General features: G+C 36.3%; 1 protein-coding gene across 4 annotated transcripts in view; it reads left to right on the top strand.

The window, feature by feature from the left end:
- Positions 1 to 25,921, top strand: part of SDCCAG8 (SHH signaling and ciliogenesis regulator SDCCAG8) — a 274,761-nt gene that overhangs the window by 26,489 nt on the left and 222,351 nt on the right. For 3 of the 4 annotated variants that reach the window (XM_060090898.1, XM_060090900.1, XM_060090901.1), the window contains exons 5-8: positions 7,928 to 8,053; positions 13,244 to 13,384; positions 21,848 to 21,912; positions 24,894 to 25,082. In XM_060090898.1, the coding sequence (XP_059946881.1) occupies positions 7,928 to 8,053; positions 13,244 to 13,384; positions 21,848 to 21,912; positions 24,894 to 25,082 (521 nt within the window). The remainder of the gene's footprint in view (positions 1 to 7,927; positions 8,054 to 13,243; positions 13,385 to 21,847; positions 21,913 to 24,893; positions 25,083 to 25,921) is intronic. The other variant, XM_060090899.1, reaches the window with a different exon arrangement.

Genomic DNA, 25,921 nt, shown 5'->3' with positions numbered 1-25,921 from the left:
TTCACCCATTGAAGGAAATCTCGCTTGCTTCCAAGTTTTGGCAACTATGAATAAAGCTACTGTAAACATTTGTGTAGAGGTTTTGTGTGGACATAAATTTTTTACTCATTTGGGTAAATACCACAAAGCACAATTGCTGGATTGCCTCGTAACAGTATGTTTAGTCTTTTTTTTTTTTTTGCGGTACGCAGGCCTCTCACTGTTGTGACCTCTCTGGTTGTGGAGCACAGGCTCCAGATGCGCAGGCTCAGCGGCCATGGCTCACGGGCCCAGCCGCTCCGCGGCATGTAGGATCCTCCCGGACCGGGGCACGAATCCGTGTCCCCTGCATCGGCAGGCAGACTCTCAACCACTGCGCCACCAGGGAAGCCCTGTTTAGTCTTATAAGAAACTGCCACACTGTCTTCCACAGTGGCTGTGCCATTTGTTTTCCTGCCAGCAAAGAATAAGAGTTCCTGATGTTCCACATCATTGCCAGGATTTGGTGTTGTCAGTGTTTTGATTTCTAGTGTGTTAAAGATATGTTTTAATTTCAATTCCCTGATGACATACAGTGTTGAATATTTTTTTCATATGCTTATTTTCCATTTATATACTTTCTTTGATGAGGTATCTATTCAGGTCTTTTTTTTTTTTTTTTTTTTTTTTTTTTTTTTTTGCTGTACGTGGGCCTCTCACTGCTGTGGCCTCTCCCGTTGCGGAGCACAGGCTCCGGACACACCGGCTCCGCGGCCATGGCTCGCGGGCCCAGCTGCTCCGCGGCATGTGGGATCTTCCGGGATCGGGGCACGAACCCGTGTCCCCTGCATCGGCAGGCGGACTCTCAACCACTGCGCCACCAGGGAAGCCCTATTCAGGTCTTTTGCCCATTTTTTTAATGGTGTTGTTCATTTTCTTATTGTTGAGTTTCAAAAGTTCTTTATGTGCTTTGGGTACCAGTCATTTATCACATATGTCTTTTGCAATTCTTTTCTCTCAATTTTGGCTTGTCTTTTGATTTTCTTAACAGCGTCATAGAGCAGAAGTTTTTAATTTTAATCAAGTTCAACTTATCAATTTTTTAATCAATTTTTTTCCGTGGAATTGTGCTTTTGGTATTATATCTAAAAATATTGTGAAACCCAAGGTCACTAATATTTTCTCTTATTCTTCTTCTAGCTGTTTGATTATTTTGTGTTTTACATTTAGATCTGTGCTCCATTTTGAGTTAATATTTGTGAAGGTATAAGATCTGTGTCTAGATTTATTTAAATTTTTTTTCCATATAGATATCCATCTGTTTCAGCATCATTTTTTGTAAAGACTATCTATATTGAATTACCCTTATTCCACGTTAAAGATCAGTTAACTGTACTTGTGTAAGTCTATTTCTGGGCTCACCATTCTGCTTCATTGATCTATTGGTCAGTTCTTTCACAAATACCATACTGTCTTTTAAAAAAAAATTTAAATTTTTCATTTATTTATTTTTGGCTGCATTGGGTCTTCTTTGCTGCGCATGGGCTTTCTCTAGTTGCAGCAAGCAGGGGTTACTCTTCATTGAGGTGTGCGGGCTTCTCATTGCAGTGGCTTCTCTTGTTGCAGAGCACGGGCTCTAGGCATGCAGGCTTCAGTAGTTGTAGCACACAGGCTCAGTAGTTGTGGCTCACGAGCTCTAGAGTGCAGGCTCAGTAGTTGTGGCGCACTGGCTTAGTTGCTCTGTGGCATGTGGCATCTTCCCAGACCAGGGCTCGAACCCATGTCCCCTTCATTGGCGGGTGGATTCTTAACCACTGCGCCACCAGGGAAGTCCTACACTGCCTTGATTATTGGAGCTTTCGAGTAAGTCTTGAGGTCTAGTAGTGTCAATCTTCCAATTTTGTTCTTTTCCTTCAATATCATGTTGGCTTTTCTGGGTCTTTTGCCTCTTTATATAAACTCTAAGATCAGTTTGTAAATATCTACAAAGTAACATGCTGGAATTTTGATTGAGATTGTATTGAAATCTATCAAGTTAGGAGGAGGTGATATTTTGACAATATTGAATCTTCCTCTCCACGTACATGGAATATCTCTCCATTTATTTAGATATTCCTTGATGTCTTCATCAGAGTTTTGCAGTTTTATTCTTATAGATCTTATACATATTTTGTGTAGTTTATACCTGAGTATTTCATTTTTTCAGTGTTAATGTAAATGGTATTGTGTTTTTAATTTCAAATACCAATTACTCATTACTGATATGTAAGAAAACAATTGACTTTTGTATATTAATGTTGTAATCTGCAACCTTGCTATAATCACTTATTTTAGCAGTTTTTTTTGATTCTTTGAGGTTTTCTTCATAGACAATAATGTCATCTGTGACAAATACAGCTGTCTTTTTAAAAATTTTCTTCTTGTATAGCTTTTATTTTCTTTTCTTGCCTTATTGTATTAGCTAGGACTTCTAATATGATGTTAAATAAGAATGATGAGAGGTGACATCATTGTCTTATTCTTGATCTTGGTAGGAAGCCATCTATTGTCTCACCGTGAAGTACAATGTTAGCTATGAGTTATTTGTAGATGTTCTTTATTAAACTGAAGATGTATTTCCTTTATTCCTAGTTCACTGAGGTTTTTATCTTGAATGCCTCCTGGATTTTGTTACTTGCTTTTTTTGCATCTATTAATATGATCCTATGATTTTTTTTCTAACTTGTTGAATTATGTTATTTGATTTTGAAATATTGAGCCAGACTTGCATAGGTAGATTAAATTCAATTTGGTCCTGTTGTAATTATTTTGATATATTGTGGGATTTGATTCACTAATATTTTGATGAGAATTTTTGCATCTGTATTCATGAAATATTTTGGTCTGTAGTTTTTCATTCCTATAGTGTCTTCACCCGGTTTGCGTAGTAGGTTAATGCTGACTTCGTAGAATAAGTTAGGAAGTATTTCCTCTGGTATTTTATAGAAGATATTTTACAGAATTGGTCTCATTTGTTCCTTAAATGTTTAACAGAATTCACCAGTGAACCAATGTTGGGCCTGGTGCTTTCTGTTTTGAAAGATTATTAATTATTTATTCAATTTCTTTAATAGATGTAGGCCTATTCAGGTTAACTGTTTCTCCTTTTGTGATTTGGTAGATTGTGTCTTTCAAGGGGTTGGTTCATTTTCTCCAGGTTATGAAATTATGGATATACAGTTGTTCATAATATTCCTTTATTATCCTTTTAATGTCCATAGGATCTGTAGTGGTATCATTTCTGATATCAGTAATCTGTGTCTTCTCTCTTTTTTTCTTAGTTAGCCTGGCTAGAGTCTAATCAATTTCATTGATCATTTCAATGACCAAGCTTTTGGCTTTGTTGCTTTTCTCTGTTGATTTCCTGTTTTTAATTTCATTTATCTCTACCCTAATTATTTTTATCTTTTCTTCTGCTTACTGTGGATTTAATTTGGTTTTTTTTGTTGTTGTTTGTTCATTTTAGTTTCCTGAGAGTATTGATTTGAAATCTTTATTCTTTTCTAATATTTTTCCCTGATTTAGTTGCATCGCACAAATTTCGATTTGTATTTTCATTTTTGTTAAGTTCAAAATATCTTCAGTTTATTTCTTGAGATTTTGTCCTTGACCCGTATATATTTAGAAAGTGTTGTTTAACCACCACATATATTGGGAGTGTTCCAGCTATCTTTCTGTTATTGATTTCTAGTTTAAGTCCATTATAGTCTGATAACATACTTTTTGTGATTTGTATTCTTTTTAATTTGTTAACATATGGTTTTAGGCCACAGAATATGGTATGTCTTGGTGAATGTTCTGTGTTAGCTTGAGAAGAATGTGTATTTTGTTGTTGTTGTATGCAGTAGTATATAAATGTCAATTAGATCCAGTTGATTAATGGTGCCATTCAGTTCAACTATGTCCATACTGATATTTTGCCAGTCTGCCAGATCTGTCAATTACTGATAGAGGGATATTGAAATCTCCAACTGAAATAGTAGATACATCTGTTTCTCCTTACAGTTCTATCAGTTTTTGCCTTATGCATTTTGATGCTCTGTTGTTAGGCACACACACATTAGGATTATTATGACTTCTTAGAAAATTGACCTGTTTATCAATATGTCATGCCTCTTTATTATCCCTGATATTTTTTTCCTTAGTATGAAGTCTGCTTTGTCTGAAATTAATACAGCTACTCCAGCTTTCTTTTGATTTATGTTAGCATAGTATGTCTTTCTCCATCCCTTTACTTTTAAAGTATCTGTGTCTTTAGGTTTAAAGTAGGCATCTTGTAGACAACATGTACTTGGGTCTTATTTTTTCTGACAGTCTGTCTTTTCATTGGTATAGTCAGATCATGGATGTTTAATGTGATTATTGATATAGTTAGATATCTATCATACCTACCATATTTGTTACTGTTTTCTATTCATTGCCCTTGTTCTTTATTTCTTTTTTTTGTCCTCCACTTGTTTTGTCTGCCATCTCTGGTTTTGAGTGACCATGTTATATGATTGCATTTTCTCCTCTCTTAGCATATCAATTGAACTTCTTTTTTTTTTAACTTTTATAAGTGGTTGTCCTTGAGTTTGCAGTTACATTTACCACTAATCTAAGCCTACTTTCAATGAGCACTTCAGGGGTTGGGAAAGTTCCTTATAACAGGGTGACCAGTTCCTCCCTCCTGACCCTTATGCATTGCTGTCATTCATTTCAATTATCCATAAGCTATGATCACTACATACACTATTGCTAATATGATACTGAACAAACTGTTACCTGTTAGATCAATTAACATTAAGAAAAATAAAAGATTTTACTTTATCTTCATATATGCCTTCTCAAATGCTCTTTCTTTCTTTATGTAGATCTGAGTTTATAACCTAAATAAATTTCCTACTTTCTGAAGAGCTTCTTGTAACATTCCTTGCAAGGCAGGTCTACCAGAGACAAATTTCCTAATTTTTGGTTATCTGAGAAAGTCTTTATTTTTCCCTCACTTTTGAAGGTTGGTATCACTGAATGCAGAATTCTAGGTTGGTGGTGTTTTTATCTTTCAAAACTTTAAATATTCCATTGCATTCTATCCATGCTTGCATAGTTTCTGAAGAGTAGCTGATATAATTCTCATCATTGCTTCTTGATAGGTAAGGGTATTTTTTTCTCTGACTTCTTTAAAGAATTTCTCTTTGTCTTTGATTTTCTGCAGTTTGAATATGCTATTCCTGGGTGTGCATTTTTTAGTTTTATCTTGCTCAGTGTTCTCTGAGCTTCTTGGATCTGTGGTTTGGTGCTTATAATTAATTTGGGGAAATTCTCAGTAATTATTGCTTCACATATTTCTTTTCCTTTTATTATTATTCCACAATTCTTGGATATTCTCTTCTGTCTTTTTCATTCTTTTTCTTCTTTGCATTTCAATTTGAGAAGTTTCTGTTGACAGTTCTTCAAGCTCACTGATTCTTTCCTTTGTTGTGTCCAGCCTAGGGACTTCCTTGGTGGTCCAGTGATTAAGACTTTGTGCTTCCACTGCAGGGGGTGCAAGTTCGATCCCTGGTTGGGGAACTAAGATCCTTCATGCCACGTGGCATGACCAAAAAAATAGGGGAAAAAAAAAAAAGTTGTGTCCAGTCTATTAATGAGCCCATCAAAGTCAATCTTCATTTCTACTACAATGTTTTTGATTTCCAGCATTTTGATCTTTTTCTTAGTTTCCATTACCCATCTGTTCTTTCATGTAGACAACTTTTTCCATTTGACCCTTTAGCATGTTAATCATAATTACTTTAAGCTCTCCATCTGATAATTCCAACATCTCTGCTATATCCAAGTCTGGTTCTATGCTTGCTTAGTCTCTTGCATCTGTGTTTTAAGTCTTTTAGTATGCCTTCTAATTTTTTGTTGAATACTGGACATGATGTACTGAGTAAAAGGAACTGGGGGAAATATGCATTTAATGTGAGGTTTTTTGTTTGTTGTAGGAGTTAGACTGTGTTTACTGTTTGCTGTTAGTATAAGTGTCAGAGGCTAAAATTTCCTCTAGTGTCCTGGTTTTTGTCTCCGCTGTTGTCTCTGGGCTTCCCTCGAGAATTCTTCTTTTTTTTTTTTTTTTTTTTTTTTTGCGGTATGCGGGCCTCTCACTGTTGTGGCCTCCCCCGTTGCGGAGCACAGGCTCCGGACGCGCAGGCTCAGCGGCCATGGCTCACGGGCCCAGCCGCTCCGCGGCATATGGGATCCTCCCAGACCGGGGCACGAACCCGTATCCCCTGCATCGGCAGGCGGACTCTCAACCACTTGCGCCACCAGGGAGGCCCGAGAATTCTTCTTAAATACATTCTGAGATGTGCAGTTATTTTAGTGTATTCACTTGTTATGATATAAGAGCCCTTTTGATGTGGTGGTAGGGTATGGGAGTATGGGGAGCATTTTGTAGTCCTATGATTAATTCTCAGTCTTTTAGTGACCCTGTGCCCCTTGGCTATGTCCTTCACAAGTGTTTCTCAGTCTCCCCCTCCCCTTAAGTGAGATGGCAAGGCTAAGAAGCTGGAGTTGTTTTTTTTCCCTTCCCCCAGTTCACTTTGGTTCTGAAAAAATAAAATGTTTTTTAGGCTCTGGTAAGATAGTTTCTCTTGAGGCAGGCCTGTTTAAAAAGAACAGAATGCTTTTTGGTTACTTTTCTTCTCCTACTGGAGGAAGCAGGAGGGAAGTTTTCACTAGTCTTTGCTGTAAGAACCTGGTAGTGTCCTATAAAAGTGTAGGAGACACCTTCTCCCCAGAGACTGGGTTCTCCTGGAGTTTTTAATTCAAACTGGTCTACACTAAGCTTCCAGCATTTCATCAATTACTTTATTGATATATTTTTCTACCCTGGCACTGGTCCCCCCAGAAATTTCTGCTCTGGTAGGTTGTGGTTCTCAGGAGTGCCTGTCTGTCTGTCCATTTTGAGGGATAATAGTTTTCCCTGTGACCTTAATTCTCTGATGGATCTAAGAAGAGTCGTTGATTTTTTAGTTTGTTCAGCTTTTTTTCTTATTGTGAAGATGGCAGTGATGTCTTCCAAGCTGCTTATATGGCAGACCAACAACTGGAAGTATGCAGTGTTTGTTTAAGTACAGTTTTCAATTACAGCTTTGATTTTTTTTCTGAATAAAATAATTGAATGGAATTTTCATATATTGTGCAATAGTTTTTTACACAACCAGTGTAATAAAAAATGATTGCACAATTATACTGGTAATGAAGATTAAGTTAAGTATTGTACCATCAATATATCAATATTTTTCACATTTTTTCAGGGTGAGATGCAACTTGATAGCTTTTCTAATTGCTATATACTGGTAATTCTTTATATTATGCCCTGCACGGCCAAGGAAACACTCTTTAAGAACTCTCCACCAAACTATTTCACTCATAATTTCCTTCCATCTGGCTAGCAGTTCATAGATATTCATTGTAACTTTCCTTGCCTTTCTATCTCAGTGTCCTCTATTATCTGTGTAGTCCTCTGTCAATTTTCAACAAGTTATTGGCATTTGAGCAAGAATAATAATATATCTTACCTTATTTTTCAGCAGTCTACCTCATTCTTAAAAGTCTTTTAGATAAACCCTTTAATTAAAGCATTTCTGTAAGCCTGCAAAAAATTGTCAGAAACCACACAGTCCTGTGATATGGCCATTAGCAGGTCCTCTACTATCTTCCCCCAGCCTTCTCTTTGTTAGCTAATGCTTGAGTTTCTTTCCTTGTCTAGATGTAATTATAATATTTCTGAAAATGGATAGACAGCATCAGTCTTCCATGCTTTATATCATATTGGATCATCTAGTAATCAACAAAAAAAAGCACTACTTCAAACTGCTTAATGTATGCAGTCCACAAGTGGCATTTCTTAAAATAAAAGAAAAAAATGCTTAATGTATTTGGTATTTGTTTCTGTTTTTTATAGGAGGAACTCTCTGGAATGAAAAATAGGGTACAAGTAATTGTGCTTGAAAATGAAAGGCTCCAACAAGAGCTGAAATCTCAAAGGCAAGAGGAAGCAATGAGGGAACAAACACTTCTGGATGCATCTGTAAGCATTTATTTAAACGATTAAACTAAAATACATAGTTTGAATGTTGCCTCCTACCCTTTCCCCCTGCCTTCTTAACTGCTTAGATTTTTTTTCTGGCAGTTTGGCAGAAGTGCTATGCTGGCATTCACTTGGGGCCTCAAAAATTAAAATTCACTATTTTAATTTATTGGTGGAATGAATCCTTAAATGAAATGATGTAGTGATGCCTAATATCCACTCTGGTTTCCTTTCTGAGCATACCATTTATGTTTTTTCCATATGGAAAGAGCAGGTCTGAAAGCAAGAAGTATGTAATATAGGAAGGACTTGGTAAAATCCAGCAACTATTCAGAACTGTAGCTTAGATTTCTGTTGTATTTCTCTAAATTTTCTTTGAACTTTGAGTTCCAATAAGTCTAGTTAGCATGGTGTAGCGGGAAGAACACTGACCTGAGGGTCCAAGATTCAAAATGTTAATCTTCCCATTGTCCCTAACAAGCTGGGTGTTGAACAAGTAATTTTATGGGACTTTCAAGCATGAAACCTCATGAGTCCTCTGTTTATTTATTGGCATTTGAGAAATTCACCAATATTAGCAGTTCTTAATCTTTAATGTGAATGGCACTCACTTGGGATATTTGCTGACAGTGCAGATCCTGGGCTTCATTCTCTGAGAGTCTGATTCAGTTGGTCTGGGCTAAGTCTTTGAGTTAAAAATATGAATTATTAGCAAGCTGCCTAAGTGAGTCTAGTATCAGTGGACCACATTTTGAGGAACAGAGAATTAGATGATCTCTATAATTCTGTGACATAAAACTTTTATTATGATATTTAAATAATGTTTAAGCTTAATATCTCTTTATGAATTGTCAGAGATACTTCTGCCTTAAAAATGTTTTTTACTCTTTTGCTATAGGATGTAGTTAATCACAGCTTATATTATTATATTATTAATATTAGTATTTAAAAATTTCATCTTAGTTTCTTATTATTTTCGTGTCAATTTGAAAATGATATAGCCACATAGAAAGTACTTAGAAGTAAGTTCATTTTTAAAATAAGTATATTCTTTTGCTTTTCCTCCAAATATGCAGCGAACAGTGACTCAGTTATTCATAGTCTTCAATATTTATACAATGGAAAGAAGTGGAAGATGGGGAAGTGAAATAAGAAAGGAAATTAGGCAGAGAAGTGAATCAGAGGGCAAGAGAAGTGAGTAATGCAAAAGGGGAAGGAAATGATGGTAAACGCTCACATGCTTTGCCATGTGAACAAAGGAAACTTGCTAAAGAAAACTACAGATATACAGACTATAGAAAGCATAAAGTTGTAGAGAGGTTTTTGTTTAAACGTTCACATGAGCTAAAACATAGTGCTAATATTGAAACGGTTGTTGCAGATGTGTCAGGTGACCTTGATATCTATTTTAATGTTAGTCTTCTGTGTTATTTTGTTGTTACAGAATTGTTACCCCCCACTTTTTACTTGTGTAGGTGAATTGAGGCATTTCAGCAACCTATGCATGGTGTTGTATTGAGAGTTTTGAGGTAAATGAAACTATTTAGAATATCTTGAATATAAACAGATCAAGAGATATTATCTTCTTTTTTTTCTGCACTCTTTTTAATGAGCCTATTACCATGTTGATAGTAAATCTTGCCAAAGCTGTTGGCAGATTTGAATATATATTTTCAAAGTTTCTTAATGCTTTCTTTGGAAAAACAATTGAAATAGTTATATAGTAATAATTAGTATTTATTGATGACTACATGGCTATGATATGACAGGTACTGTATCAAGTACTTTCTTTACATTATATTATTTCAATTTTATGATAGCCACACAAGGCAGGTGTTGTTATGTCTATTTTCAGGTGATTAAATTAAGGTACACAGCAGTTAAGTAACCAAAGTAACTGGTCTAATGTCACAAAGCTGGGACTCAAACAAAGGACTATCTGACTCCACAAATCCATCTACCTGGCCTCGAATTATACTGCCTTTCTGCCTAGATTAGGTATAGCTTGTCAATATTGAACCAAACCATCTTCGTTTGCCATGGACTGGGTCTTGGATGGCAGCCTACATGACTTTTAGCTTTTAGCCTAGTTTATGACCTAGCAGTTGAAGAAGAAAGCAGATTATTTCTAAAAAACTAAAACCATTCAAAGAGTACTTCATTTCTATCTTCATTTTTCATCATTTTTCCTTCTTAAGGGGCTTTTCTTGAGAGTTCAAAAAATTATATTAAAATATGCCTTTTATTAGAAATTTTGGCATGTGTGGTCAGTCAAAGATCTAGCAGATTTTTTTTTAAGTAGAAAATTTCTGAGCCATTTCTTTCCATGTCTCTTCTCATCCCCATCCATTCCAACCCCTCCCCTCAGTTAAGAAATCAAAGGTTTTCAGTGATCTTCAGGGATGTAAATGTAATTTGATTTTTGAAATCTTGGTCAAATATCATTGGAGTTTTTGTTTGTTTGTTTTGTTTTTTGCGTTACGCGGGTCTCTCATTGCTGCGGCCTCTCCCGTTGCGGAGCACAGGCTCCGGATGCGCAGGCTCAGCGGCTATGGCTCACGGGCCCAGCCGCTCCGCGGCACGTGGGATCCTCCCGGACCGGGGCACGAACCCACACCCACTGCACCGGCAGGCGGGCTCCCAACCACTGCGCCACCAGGGAAGCCCCATTCGAGGTTTTTAAAAGCTATCTGTGAAAGAACAAAGTGTCAATTAGATTAGCACTTCTTTCCAAAGAATAACAATATTTTATATAGTAAGTCAGTGATCTATAGTCTACATACTGTCTCCAGTTTCTCCATAGGAAATTAGTACCAGCCTCCTTCATTTCTCTGCAAGACTATTTTGAATGCAATCACATCTTGGGTGATTTTTTCCCTACCTACAGAATCAAGTTCAAGCTTATTAGCATTGCATGCTTTACTTTTCAGACCCTTATTTAACTCTCTAGCTTCTTCCTTTTTTTGTTTTTTAATTTTTTTGTTGAAGTATAGTTGATTTACAATGCTGTGCCAATCTCTGCTGTACACAAAGTGACTCAGTTATACACATGACAGACATTCTTTTTTTATATTCTTTTTCATTATGGTTTATCACAGGCTATTGAATATAGTTCCCTGTGCTATATGTTAGGACCTTGTTATTTATCTATTCTAAATGTAATAGTTTGCATATACCAACCCCAGAGTCCCAGTCCATCCCTCTCCCTCCCTCCTCCCCCTTGGTAACCACAAGTCTGTTCTCTATGTCTGTGAGTCTGTTTCTGTTTTGTAGATAGCTTCACTTGTGCCATATTATTGATTCCACATATAAGTGATATCATATGGTATTTGTCTTTCTCCTTCTGACTTACTTTACTTAGTATGATAGTCTCTAGTTGCATCCATGTTGCTGCAAATGGCATTATTTCATTCTTTTTTATGGCTGAGTAGTATTCCATTGTATATATGTACAACATCTTCTTTATCCATTCATCTGTCGATGGACATTTAGGTTGTTTCCATATTTCGGCTGTTGTGAACAGTTAGAGCTTCATCTTCTGACATTCATTGCCTTGTGCTTCAATCTTTAGTAATGCTGAATTGCCTAAAGGTCTCTGGCAGGCACCAAGCTGTTTCACGCCTCTGTGAGTTTTCTCATGATGTTCTCTCTTCTTGGCATGCCCTTCCCATCTAGCTTACTCTTTTTCACCCTTCAGATATCATACCAGTGTCAAAACTTCTCCAGAAAACTTTTCTTGACTCTCCAGTTGCTCTTAGTATCCCTTTTCTGTTCTGGCATAGTCCCCCATGCACACCTCTGGCCTAGCACTTGCCTTGTTAAATTGAAATTATCTGCTTGGGTGTTTCTCTTCTTCATTAGCCTGTAAACTCCTTGAGAATAATATTGGTCTTGCTCATTTTTATCCCCCTCCCCAAGCTTTTAGCACAGTGCCTGAACATAGTAGGTACTACACAGAAGTTTCCACTAAACTGAACTTCCCAAAGAATATGGAATAGAATCTCAGAATACTACTTTGGAGGAATGCAGTTTACTACATTCTAACATATGACACTGCAGTATAGTTCTGTGTTTGGGGACATGTCCTCATTAATACTACTGTGTCCCTTGGCCCTTAGCAGGAGTTCAATAATTACTTGTTGAATAAATTAATATAAGTATTTTAGTTCTTGGTTCACACATAAATCACCCAGTTCTTTGGGCTGCTTATTTCATTGAATGTTGAAAGAATGCCGAAGTTCTCAAGCTGACAGTGGGTTCACCAAATTCAGTCTGTAGGCATGTTTTGTTTGTTTGAAAAACTGACTCAATATTTAACACTGTTTCAGTTGAAGAGCCAGATATCTGCCTCATCTTTTTAAAAATCAAAAGATTTTTTGGTAATGTGAGTTGGTATTCACACATGGCAGCAATTGACTGAAACTGAGTAGTGACTACTTCCTTTGGTTGCTCTGTCATGGTCCCTACCATTACTTTCTGAATCCTTGACGTTCAGGCTGCATGTCAGTTCTGTTTATCACCATGCACTGTTTTTCTTATTGAAGAGAAATAATTTTCTGAAAAGGCAGAAGAGCATAGTGGTTTAGGACTCTGGAGCTAGAATGCCAGGATTCAGATCCTAGCTCTGCCACTTATTAGCTACTTTCTACCTCCGTGACTTTTAGCAGTTACTCTGTGTGACTCAGTTTCCCCATCTATAAAATGGAGATAACAGTGAAACTTCTCTCATAGGATTGTTGTAATGATTAAACGTGTTAATATATGTGGAAGACATAAAACAGTGTCTGGCATGTAGAAAACATAAACATCATATGTATTATTATTATTATTAGTCATGCCTTTATGAAATGTGGAAAATGAAAAACAAACCAAGAGAGGTTTATGTGTTTCAAGAGTATATGTCTTCAAAGAAGTAAGAGATAAGTTCACTTGTTCAATATACTGATATCCAGCCCTCTTTGCTCATTTACGTTATTGCCTGTACCTGTAGGAATGTGACTTTATAACACTTGTTTGGAATATGACCCTAATAGCTTGAAAATGTAAAATAATTCTTGATTTGTATTTAGGAGCATCTGCTCTTTTTCTTATTCCTTTCATCACAGATAATAATCAGTATTCCATTTGTAAAGTATGTATATTGATTTAAAGTTAAAGGCTGAATGCAAGTACTTTCACATTTTATTTTAGGGAAATATACAGAATTCTTGGATTACAACAGGTGAAGATTCTAGGGTGGATGAAGCTGCCAAGAGATCATTTTCCCATGGCAATGCAGATATTATCAAAGCTGCATCTGCTAGTGAGGCTGAAAAATGGAAACTAGAACTGGTGAGTATTTGGGTACTTTTCTCTTAGGCATCTACTTTTTTGGGTACTTTTTTATTGTGGTAAATATATATAACACAAAATTTGCTATTTTAACCATTTAAAAATTTAAGTGTATAATTTATTTACACTAAGTACATTCACAGTGTTGTGCAACATCAACACTATTCATTTCCAGAACTTTTTCATCATCCCAAACAAAAACTCTACCCTTTAAACAATAACTCCCATTCGCTTCTCCCTGCAACCCTTGGTAACCTCTTCTACTTTCTGTCTTTGAGTTTGCCTATTCTAGGTACTTCATGTTAAGTGGAATCAAATAATATTTCTCCTTTCATCTGGCTTGTCTCAGTTAGCATAGAGTTTTCAAGTTTCATCCATGTTGTAACATGTATCGTAATTTCATTCCTTTTTTTAAAAAAAAAATTAATTATTTATTTATTTCTGGCTGTGTTGGGTCTTTATTTCTGCGTGAGGGCTTTCTCTAGTTGCGGTGAGTAGGGGCCACTCTTCATCGCGGTGTGCGGGCCCCTCACTGTCACGGCCTCTCTTGTTACGGAGCACAAGCTCCAGATGCGCAGACTCAGTAGTTGTGGCTCACGGGCCCAGTCGCTCCGCGGCATGTGGGATCCTCCCAGACCAGGGCCCGAACCTGTGTCCCCTGTATTGGCAGGCAGATTCTCAACCACTGCACCACCAGGGAAGCCCCCTCATTTCTTTTTAAGGGTGAATAGTATTCCATTGTACATATATACCACACTTTGTTTATCTATTCATTTGTTAATGGATTTGGGAGGGTTTCAACCTATTGGCTATTGTGAATAAGGCTGCTATGAACATTGATGCACAAGTATCTGTTTGAGGCCCTACTTTCAAGGCATTTGGGTATATACTCAGAAATGGAATTGTTGGATCATTTGGTAATTCTTCATTCTTTTTTCTTTCTGCTTCTCAGACTCAATAATTTCAATTTTCCTATCTTCAGATTTACTGATTCTTTGTTCTGCTGCCCATATCTTCCCTAAAATCTCTCTTTTTTTTTTTTTTTTTTTTTGCGGTACGCGGGCCTCCCACTGCTGTGGCCTCTCCCGTTGCGGAGCACAGGCTCCGGACGCGCAGGCTCAGCGGCCATGGCTCACAGGCCCAGCCGCTCCGCGGCATGTGGGATCCTCCCGGACCGGGGCACGAACCCGCGTCCCCTGCATCGGCAGGCGGACTCTCCACCACTGCGCCACCAGGGAAGCCCCCCTAAAATCTCTTTAGGGAATTTTTCATTTTAGTTTTAGTTGTTTTCATCTCCAGAATTAGTTTGGTTCCCTTTTACAATTTGTTTTCCTGACTTCCTTTAGTTCTTTGTCCATGTTTTCTCTTAGCATTTTGAACATATTTAAGACAGTTGTTTTAAAGTTTTGGTCTAGTAAGTCTGATGTCTATAGTTTCATTAGCATGGTTCCTGTAAATTTATTCTATTTCACTGAGTGAGCCATGTTTTCTTCTTTCTTTGTATGCCTGGTGATTTTTTTTGTTGTTGAAAATTGAGCATTGAAATGTTATACTGTGGAAATCAGATACCCCATTTTTTTTAAGGTTTGCTGTCTTTTTTATTGTTGAAGGCTGTAGTAGTCCTTTTGTTTTAAGAGTTTTCCAAACTATTTCTGTAGGAACTATCCCTTGTCATGTGTGATCATTGAGGTCTCTGTTTCATTAGCTCATGGTCAGCTGATGTTTGACAGATTTCTTTGCCAGGAGCTGAAACAAACAACAACAAGAAAAACACCAAAAAGTCCCCCCAAAATAGAAAAACCAACTCTCCAAGTCTTTGCAGTTTGGCTGTGCTGGTCTTCACCATTCAGCTAGGCTTGCTCTGAGTCTAGAGATCAGCCTGAGTGAAAGCTTCAGGTCTTCTTAGGACTTTTCTGAGCATGCATTTTCCCTGGGCATGTTTGTGGCTTTCTAAACTCCCCCTATACACAGATGCTTTTGAATGTCCTAATTTCCCAAAGAGTCTAAAATAATTCTATTTTAAGATCAAATGATACTTTTAAATCCTCTGATCTGGGTAAAAACAACACCAAGAATGGAATGTTCTAGGGAATATAGAGGGAATCAGTTCTGCTGTCATTATCATCTACAGGTGTTGTTATAGTTTTCTAAAGGCTCTTTCTGGCCCAAATCTCCCTGTTCTTTCTCATTCCCTAATTCAAGCTTTATTCTACTATTTAGGAAAGAGTTCCTTTCTTTAAAAAAAAAATCTGAAAGACTAAATTATATGTTTTTTTCCAGCTGAATAAACTATAATATCTACTTAATACCCATAGGATTAAGACCAATCTCACAAGCCATCTACAATTTGCTTCAAACTACATTTCCAGACTCACTTCTCACTCTACTGTCACACTCACAAGTATTGGCTATAAGCATGCAGACCACTCACTACTTGCTACTTCATAAACATATTTCCCAATTCCATTTCTCTTTGAAGAATTGACTTTGGTTTATGCAATCATCCCTACCTAAAATATTTCCTTCTTATCCTCTACATATTGAAATGTTTCCAGCCTGCCAAACTTAGTTCAAATGTCCCCTCCCACTCTACCTTCCCTGATTACATGCTTCCATTCCTCCTTTTCCCACATTAGAATTATTTTCCCTCTTATGCCTTCTCTTAGTGTTCTATTTATAAGTATTATAGGTTCACTTTTTTTATCCTGTGTGTGTCAAAGGTCACATCTGTGTGCATTTGTGTGCTTTATGTTCCAAATCTTTCTCACTTTTTTCAAGTATTTCACTCTTACACTTACCTCCTCTTGTTCTTGTATCTTTTATCCCTCTTGACTGGGTTATTTTCAGCCAAATATGTGCTTTACTAGCTCCCATCTTAAAGCAAACAAACACAAAATATGTTCTCTTCGTCCTACATTTCCTTTGAACTATCACCCAGTTGCTCCCCTTCATACCAACGTCTTTCCAAACAGTTGTCTATACTCATGCCTCTGTTCTTCACCTCCCATTCTCTCTTCAACATACTTTATTTGAGCTTCTCCCCACCTAGATTCCCCTAAACTGTTTCTTTCCAAGGTCATTAATAACCTCCATATATCAGTCCTCATCTTCCTGAACCTTGGAGCAGCATTCTGTAATATGTACATTAGTTGATCATACCATCCTTTGATTTTTCTAATGAAACAATTTAACATAAATTCAGAGAAGTATGCAAAACAAAAATGTACAGCTTAATGATATATCTCCAAATGAACAAGCATATAATTTTCACCTGTAAGATGTCTAACATTACCATGTCCCAGAAGCCCTGTTCATACCCACTCCCAGTCACTGCCCCTTCATTCTCTTAAAGCTAATCACTATCTTGACTTTTATGAAAATTGATCCCTAAGCATGATCCCCAAACACCCGAATTGATTTCTGCCTGGCTTTTAAAACATTACATAAATTGAATCACATAGTACATATTATTTTTTGTCTAGCCTTTTTTGTTCAACATTATATATGATAGATTCATACATGTAATTGCATGTGTAAGAAGTTTGTTTATTTTCATTGATGGGTCTACTGTATGACTATAACACAATCTATGTATCCATTCTATTGTTGAAAGACATTGGTATTTTTTCAGTTTGGGGCTATTGTGAATATTGCTGCTATGAACATTCTTTTATATGTCTATTGGTGTGCATTGTACACATTTACATTGGGTATGTACCTTGGTGTGGCACTGTTGGTCGTAGTGTATATATATGTTCGATTTGAGAGATAGGGCAAACTTTTCCAAGGTTGTTTTTACCAGTTTACACTTCTGTCAGCAGCATATGAGTGATACCATTGCTCTGTATCCTTGCCAACACTTGATATTCTGTTTTTCTGATGGGCTTGTAGTGCTATCTCATTGTGATTTTCATTTTCATTTCTCTGATTACTCATGTGATTGAACATCTTCTCATATATTTATTGGCCATTTGATGTGCTCTTTTGTGAGATGCCTGTTCTAATATCCTACTTACTGTTTTGAATTATCTGACAATGTTTTTTTTTAAGTTCTTAATATATTATGGATACAAGCCCTTTTTTGGTTATATCTGTTAAAACCTATTTTCCTACTCTTATGGCTTGCCTTGGAACTCTCTTGAGAGTTTTCGTTTTCTCTTTCTTGATTAGAATTTCTTAATTTTAATGTGGTCCAATTTATCAGTGTTTTCCCTTTATTTTTTTAGTGCCTTTTGTGTCCTATATAAAAAGCGTTTCCCTACACCCAAGGTCATGAAGATATTCTCCTATATTATCTTTCAGAAACTTTATAATCTTGCTTTTTACATTTAGAACTACAGTGTACATGGAATTTATTTTTGTATCTGATGTGAAGTGTAGGGGGTTACTTCTTCCATAGGGTTATTTATATATCGCAGCACCACTGTTGAAAAGACAATCATTCGCCTGCCACATTTGTTATAAATCAGGTGTGTGTATATGTGTGAGTCTGTTTCTGGGCTTTGTGTTTTATTTCCTTGGTGTCTGTGCTACTACTTCTTTGTGCTACTACTATCCTGTCTTGATTCTTATAACCCCGCATCTGGTAGACCAAGTCTTCCAACATTGTTCTTTTACCTGAAGAATGTCCTGACTGTTTCTTGCCTTTTGCATTTCCAAGTACATTTTAGAATTAATTTGTCAAGTTTCAAAAAGCCATTAAGTGGTTTTGATTGAGATTACATTTAAGGTATAGGTCATTTGCTGGGGGGAGGAATTGATACCTTTACAGTAATATATTGTGAAATATTAAAATCACGTATCACTCTATTTAGGTCATCTTTAATTTTTGTCAATAATCTTTTATAATTTCTGAGCAAAGGTCTTACATATCTTTCTTTAGAATTAATTTCGAGACTAGTTATGATATTATCATAAACAATATACATATTTAAAATTTTTCATTTTCTAACTCCTCAATGCTGGTATAGAGAAAAGCACGTGGTTTTTTGTATTTTGACTGATTCCTACTTTCTTTTGAAAGTAGTGTAAGCAGGGTATTTTTTCCCTATCCTTTTACTTTTAACATAGTTGTATTTTCATATTTAATATGGGTTTCTTGTGAACAGCATATAGTTGAGTTTTGCTTTTTTTTATCCAATCTGACAATATCTGTCCTTTAAATGTGATTATTTATATACTTGGGTTTAAATCCACTATCTCGCTGTGTCTTTTTTCTCCCATCTACTATTTCTTCACCTTTTTTTTTTTCTGCCTTCTTTTGAATTAGTTGAACATTTTAATGGTTCTATTTACCTCCTTTTCTCAGTCTGGAAAAATCTTTAGCATCAGCTTTCACCTGGTTGCTCAATTCAGCAACCCAGGGTATTTTTAATGTCTTTTTCTCCCCCACATCTATTCAATCATAAAATTCTGTCAACTTTACATGACATGATAGAAATCCTAGAAGGGAACATAGGCAAATCATTCTCTGACATAAATCATAGCAATATTTTCTTAGATCAGTCTCCCAAGGCAAAATAAATGAAAGCAAAAATAAACAAGTGGGACCTAAAAGCTTTTGCACAGCAAAGGAGACCAGCAACAAAACCTATGGAAAAGGAGAAAATATCTACAAATGATGTGACCAACAAGGGGTTAATATCCAAAAATACAAACAGCTCATATAACTCAATATCAAAAAAACAAACAACCCAATAAAAAAATGGGCAGAAGACCTAAATAGACATTTTTCCAAAGAAGACATACAGATAACCAACAGGCACATGAAAAGAGATTGTTAGAGAAATACAAATCAAAACCACCATGAGTTATCACCTCACACTGGTCAGAATAGCCATCATCAAAAAGTCTACAAATAATAAATGCTGGAGAGAGTATGGAGAGAAGGGAACCCTCATACACTGTTGGAGGGAATGTAAACTGGTGCAGCCACTATGGGAAACAGGATGGAGCTTCCTTAAAAAACTCAAAATAGAGCTACCATATGATCCAGCAGTCCCACTCCTGGGTATTTATCTGAAAAAAATGAAACCTCATATTTGAGAAGACACATGCACCCCAATGTTCATAGCAGCACTATTTACAATAGCCAAGACGTGGAAACAACTCAAGTGCCCATCAACAGACAATTGGCTTAAGAAGATATGTTTATATATATATACATATATGTAAAATGGAATATTACTCTGCCATAAAAAGAATGAAACACTGCATTTGCAGCAACATGGATGGGCCTAGAGAATATTATACTCAGTGAAGTAAGTCAGACAGACAAATACAAACACTATATGATATCACTTATATGTGAAATCTAAAAAATAATACAAATGAATCTATATACAAAACAGAAATAGAATCACAGACATAGAAAACAAACTTATGGTTACTGAGGGAGGGAAGGAGAACCAAATTAGGAGTATGGGATTAACAGATGCAAACTCCTATGCATAAAATAAATAGGCAAGAGGATTTACTGTATAGCGCAGGGAATTATATTCAATATCTCATAATAACCTATAATGAAATGTAATCTGAAAAAAATGTATATGATTAAATCACTTGGCTGTGGACCTGAAACATATACAATATTGTAAGTCAACTATACTTTAATAAAAAAATAAATAAAACTTAACACTAGGACTTCCCCGGTGGCACAATGGTTAAGAATCTGCCTGCCAATGCACAGGACATGGGTTCGAGCCCTGTTTGGGGAAGGTCCCATATGCCGCAGAGCAACTAAGCCCGTGCACCACAATTACTGAACCTGCACTCTAGAGCCTGTGAGCCATAACTACTGAGCCCGCGTGCCTAGAGCCCATGCTCCGCAACAAGAGAAGCCACCGCAATGAGAAGCCTGTGCACCTCAATGAAGAGTAGCCCCTGCTCACCACAACTAGAGAAAGCCCACGCACAGCAATGAAGACCCAATGCAGCCAAAAACAAATAAATAAAATAAATAAATTTATAGAAAAATAAATAAATAAAATTTAACACTAAATTAAGAGAAAAAAATTCTGTCAATTTTACTTTTATATACTGCTTTGTACTAAATCTTTTCTATCTTTGTTGCTTGATTTCTCTTATTCATGCACTTATCTCTCACCTATTGATGTTTATTTGCAATGTCTTCATTTGTGATGATCCCCTTTTTCCACCCTTCAGAGTAATTTAAGATTCAATACTGATAAAAGATTTCAATGTCCATCTAATACATCAACTACATAGAGACTTTTATTTAGTTGTATAGACTAAATAAAAGTCTTCATATTTTTATTCTTCTCACTGACCACCTTACCTAATCAGCCCATCTCTATCTACTCTTCCACCTAGCAGTCTACATTCTAGTGATACTGATTGGCCAAATATATAGCATGCCTTCTCCAGCTTCTGTGCCTTTTGCTCTATTGGAAATCATCCTTCAAGTCTTTGCATCTCCTCCAATGAAGGCTTCTGTACTCTTCAGCTGAATTACAAGTTCCTGCCTTTCTGATTTCATTTTACCTTCTGTATTTTCATTAGAGTAAATTATAAATAGTTGTAATTGTTCATCTGTCTTTCTGTTCCTTCTTAAAGCTTCTGGAGGTTAGTGGTGTCTTCGTCTTAGAAACCCAATAAATATATGTTGAATTAAAGAAAAACTGGATATCAGCAGAGGCTTGTAGATTGTATATCACTTTGGTCTGTCATCCTGTGATTTATAGCATCCTTTTTATCATTCATCCAGAACATATTTTTTGGTATGTCAGCTATGCAGCAGTCGCAGTGGGAGATTCCAGGAAGATTTGATCCTTGTCCTCATGGACCTAACAGGTTATAATTGGTTTTGCCTAGAGTCACACTTTTTTTTTTTTTTTTTAACACAGTGAATCAGAGAGGTACTCTCCTGCTTTTTATTTATTTATTATTATTTTTTTATATTTATTTTTGGCTGTGTTGGGTCTTCGTTTCTGTGCGAGGGCTTTCTCTAGTTGTGGCAAGCGGGGGCCACTCTTCATCGCTGTGCGCGGGCCTCTCACTATCGCGGCCTCTCTTGGTGCGGAGCACAGGCTCCAGACACGCAGGCTCAGTAGCAGGCTCACGGGCCCAGTTGCTCCGCAGCATGTGGGATCCTCCCGGACCAAGGCTCGAACCCATGTCCCCTGCACTGGCAGGTGGACTCTCAACCACTGCGCCACCAGGGAAGCCCCGAGTCACACTTTTTTAAAAATAGGAACTGATGTATGCAATTTTGAAAAAAAAATTTTTGTTAGTAATCACCATTTTATGACTCAGTAGTTCTTTGCAGGCTTCCCGCTCAAAAAAAATAGAGTATTTGGGGTGGACTAGGGAAAGTGATTCCAGAGGGGACTCAATGATCTTCCTCTTGGGTAAAAAGAAAAAATGAATTTAATATTAATAATTAAAATTTGCTTATAAAACACAGGAAATGGAGAAATATACATTTTTTTTTCTTTTCTAAAGGAGAGACTAAAACTTACTTATGAAGAAAAGAGTAAAATCCTGGAATCTCAATTGATGTTTTTGAGGTAAAGTATTGATCATCCATTTAAAGTTATTGGCAAAACCATAATGATCTTAAAAATATGTTTGAATGTTTGCTGAAATGCCAGTTTTAGTCAATATAGGAATTACTTGATGCTATTTTATATGCAATATATAAAATTTGCTAAGGATGGTAAAGGATAAGGGGATTTGTGAAGTCCTTTTTCAAATCCCATTTCAAAGAACTGTGAGCTAAATTATAAATTTTATCCCTTTATCAGTTGTAAAATATTTGTATTTTCCCATAGAAAAAAGAATCAGAAGCTGCTCTTATAGAACTTGTTTTTAAAATAAAATAGTGTAAATAAAGCACTTTAATTTTCAAATTACAAGCAAGTATTTTTTTCCTCTGTAGGTAGTCTTCGTCTAATTTTTAAATTGCAACAATAATATAATAGTTTGAGAATTTGTATGCATGGTGAATTTGAGTATATATGAATTTTCATGTACTTTTTGATATGTTTTCAAAAATCCCAATAAAACCTGTATATTATAGATTAACCATTAGTACTTTGTTATATATTATGAGTTGGAAAAGATAGGAATTAATTTTTTTTAAATTAAAGGTTAATTGAAATAGTGGTAATGAAATATTTCCAAATGAAATAACCTTTAAAATATTTTTATAATTTTATTTTGATAAGTCTAATTTGAAATAATATTTAACATCTTCCAGGCTGTACATTGTCTAGAGGCAGAACTAGAGTAATACTAAGAACCAGAATTCATGGCTTTTGTTGCAAATGTTATTGTTCATTTATTTTAATATACCCTTATGCTTTTCACGCCTCATAAGGTTGAGGATTTCTCTAGAGATCTTTACTAGACCTTTCATGAAGAAACCTAAACTTTTAAAAGGTGGTCTAATTTTTGGTTTCTTTATTTGCTATATGTTGATTTCTATTGTGTTTTGGTTCTTCAGGGTTTTTTTTTTTTTTTTTGCGGTATGCGGGCCTCTCACTGTTGTGGCCTCTCCCGTTGCGGAGCACAGGCTCCGGACGCGCAGGCCCAGCAGCCATGGCTCACGGGCCCAGCCGCTCCACGGCATGTGGGATCTTCCCGGACTGGGGCACAAACCCGTGTCCCCTGCATTGGCAGGCGGACTCTCAACCACTGCACCACCAGGGAAGCCCCGGTTCTTCAGTTTTTAAAGTGATATATTTCTAGGTCATTATATTTATGGGAATGTGACTTATTTTGTCTCATTAACAATTCAACTATGCAATCTTTAATTACATTAAAACGTCACTTTGCAATGGACCAGACTTTGTTTCCTGCATCCTTCTATTTCTTCATTTTCTTTTAGTGTAATGTAAGATTATTTAAAGAAGCATTTTCTTAAAGAAAGAAATAAAATCACTACTCTTATAAACTGGTTTTATGTTACCTATTTGTTTTTAATTTTCTTTTTGCCATTTCATGTAACTGAATCTACTTGAGTGTTTTGAATTTGAACCTGACAGAAATAGTAATGGAGACTCTTTGACTTTGGAATGTACTTCTAAAGTTCTTTTTAAGGCTTTGAAAGTCAGACTTTTTCTACATGATACGTAGAAAGAAAACTTACTATGTTGTAGATATCATCTTGGGAATATGACATAAACAGCTCCTTTTTTTCTGTTTCAGAGAGTCATTAGATTAGCTTTTTTTAACCCTTAGATTTCCTGTAGATCTTTTCCACCTCTCCCAGGCTGTCTCAAAGCCCCCTAAATCCCAAGAGTCGAGGTAGTATGTGACAACCAGGTGTCTTGATTATTGGCTTCTCCTTTGTGACAGTGAACAAATTAGGATAGCTATAAATCTCTGAATTTAATAGAAACAGCAGAGAATAGTCTGAGCCAGAGGTAAAATGCCTGCCTTCAGCAGTCTAAGAATTTAAGAACAACTTTTTCCTTTTTAAGTTAGGAAGTTTTTAAAAAATACAGCATGAAAGGGATGTGTATGCAAGGAAGCTCAGTTACCCAAGTTGACTTTACCAAAGCTTTTTTGGGGAGGGGGAGGAAAATACAACCCATATACTGGTCTTTTAATCCTTGACAAGTCAACTTGGAGAAAAACCTCATCCAAGAGCTATCCCATTAAAACAAACAAACAAAGAACACACATACACAGTTCCTCAGCCTTTTCTTTACCAAGTTGCATATTTCCAGCTAATAGCTGCTACTTATGAAATCTTATGTCTGGCAAGTTCTATCTAACTTCTTTCTGTAGCCCACTCTCTTTTGAAGCAATTCTTTGTAGATTAGATAGTTTTTTTTGAATTTAATTTAATTTATTTTTTTATACAGCAGATTCTTATTAGTTATTCATTTTATACATATTAGTGTATATATGTCAATCCCAATTTCTCAATTCATCCCACCACCATCACTGCTCCCCCACCCACTGCTTTCCCCCCTTGGTGTCCATACGTTTGTTCTCTACATCTGTGTCTCTATGGATAATTTTCTTTTTTTTTTTTTTACTGAAGAAAAATGAACAGTAATAAATTACTCATGCATAAAATCCATTTTCTTTATGTGATCTTTTAAGGTTGTCTTTACAAATTTTAAGGGGTTAACATTTGAAATGGGATCGGGTATTTCCCTCAATTCAAGGATATCGTGTTATGTTGCTCCACCCCTTTATTAAGAGAAACTATTTAGGATTTGTGTTTGGAGTTTTATCTTTTTGCATGGAGATAGGATCCTGTGAAAAGAAAGCCAGTATCAGAGGCAGACTAATCTGTTAAAATCTTAAAACAAATTGAAATTTAATATTTTCAAGGCTCATTTTATTCAGAGTGTCAATTAGGATAATCACACCTACATTTTAGGGCTGTGGTAAGAAATAACAAGGTACTGTATGTAAAGCACCTAATAAGGTAAGCACCAGTAAATGATAGTAGTTATCAGTATGATGATACATTTAGAAGTAGTATACTTTTATCTGGCCATTTGCTGGAGCTTTTTTCCCTTCTTTTTAGGAAAGACCTAGTTGAATATCAGAAAAATTGTGAAGATCTTAAAGAGCGACTAAAGCATAAGGAGTCTCTTCTTGCTGCTAATATTTCTAACCATGTTGGTGGTCTTTGTTTGAAATGTGCTCAGCATGAAGCTGTTCTTTCCCAAACCCACAATAATGTTCACATGCAGACCATTGAAAGACTGTCTAAGTAAGTATGTTTCTATATGTGGAGTCTTTGGCAACATGGAAACTCATGTCTTTAAATGGGCACAGTAGTTTTTTATCCCCATGCTAAATCGCATGTTAAGCTTCAAATAAAATGGATTTTAAAAGGTCCCTTCATTGTAGCTTTCTTAAAGACAGAATATGTGGGTTCTGCCAACTGTGTATAGCCATGTCATTTTGGACAAATAATTTTATCTTCCTTGGTTTCAGTCTCATCTGAAATGAGAGAATTTAAATAGATAACCTTTATAATTCTGTTCATTTCTATAACTCTATAATTGCAAATCCAGCACTATTCATAACAAAACTGAGTTTGAGAGGAATTCTTTCGATTTTGCCTTATTTTGGATATCCCTGCTGTAGTATAGGTAAAGTGAGTTTTTATCAAGTTTTTATCATGTGACTGTTATGAAGAATATTATGAGTACACTGGAAGAAGGGCCCACTATATCCCATTATTAATATTTGAGGATCGACTAAGGACAAATTACAAATGAGCTTTTATGGAGTCAAAGTTTTCATCTAGGCTGAAATACTACAATTTTCTGTGTACATCTTTTTTGTTTTGTTTTCAGTATTCCAGAGGAAGCCCTTTCCTATGAAAATTATATTCTGTAGAAGTTGAGAATTATTATTTAATATACCATCCAGGGCCTCCCTGGTGGCGCAAGTGGTTGAGAGTCCGCCTGCCGATGCAGGGGATACGGGTTCGTGCCCCGGTCTGGGAGGATCCCATATGCCGCGGAGCGGCTGGGCCCGTGAGCCATGGCCGCTGAGCCTGCGCGTCCGGAGCCTGTGCTCCGCAACGGGGGAGGCCACAAC

This window comes from Mesoplodon densirostris, chromosome 2, assembly GCF_025265405.1.
Source record: "Mesoplodon densirostris isolate mMesDen1 chromosome 2, mMesDen1 primary haplotype, whole genome shotgun sequence".
Lineage (NCBI taxonomy): Eukaryota > Metazoa > Chordata > Mammalia > Artiodactyla > Ziphiidae > Mesoplodon > Mesoplodon densirostris.
Note: the sequence above shows the minus strand (reverse complement) of the source record. Positions and strands in the feature narration are given on the sequence as shown.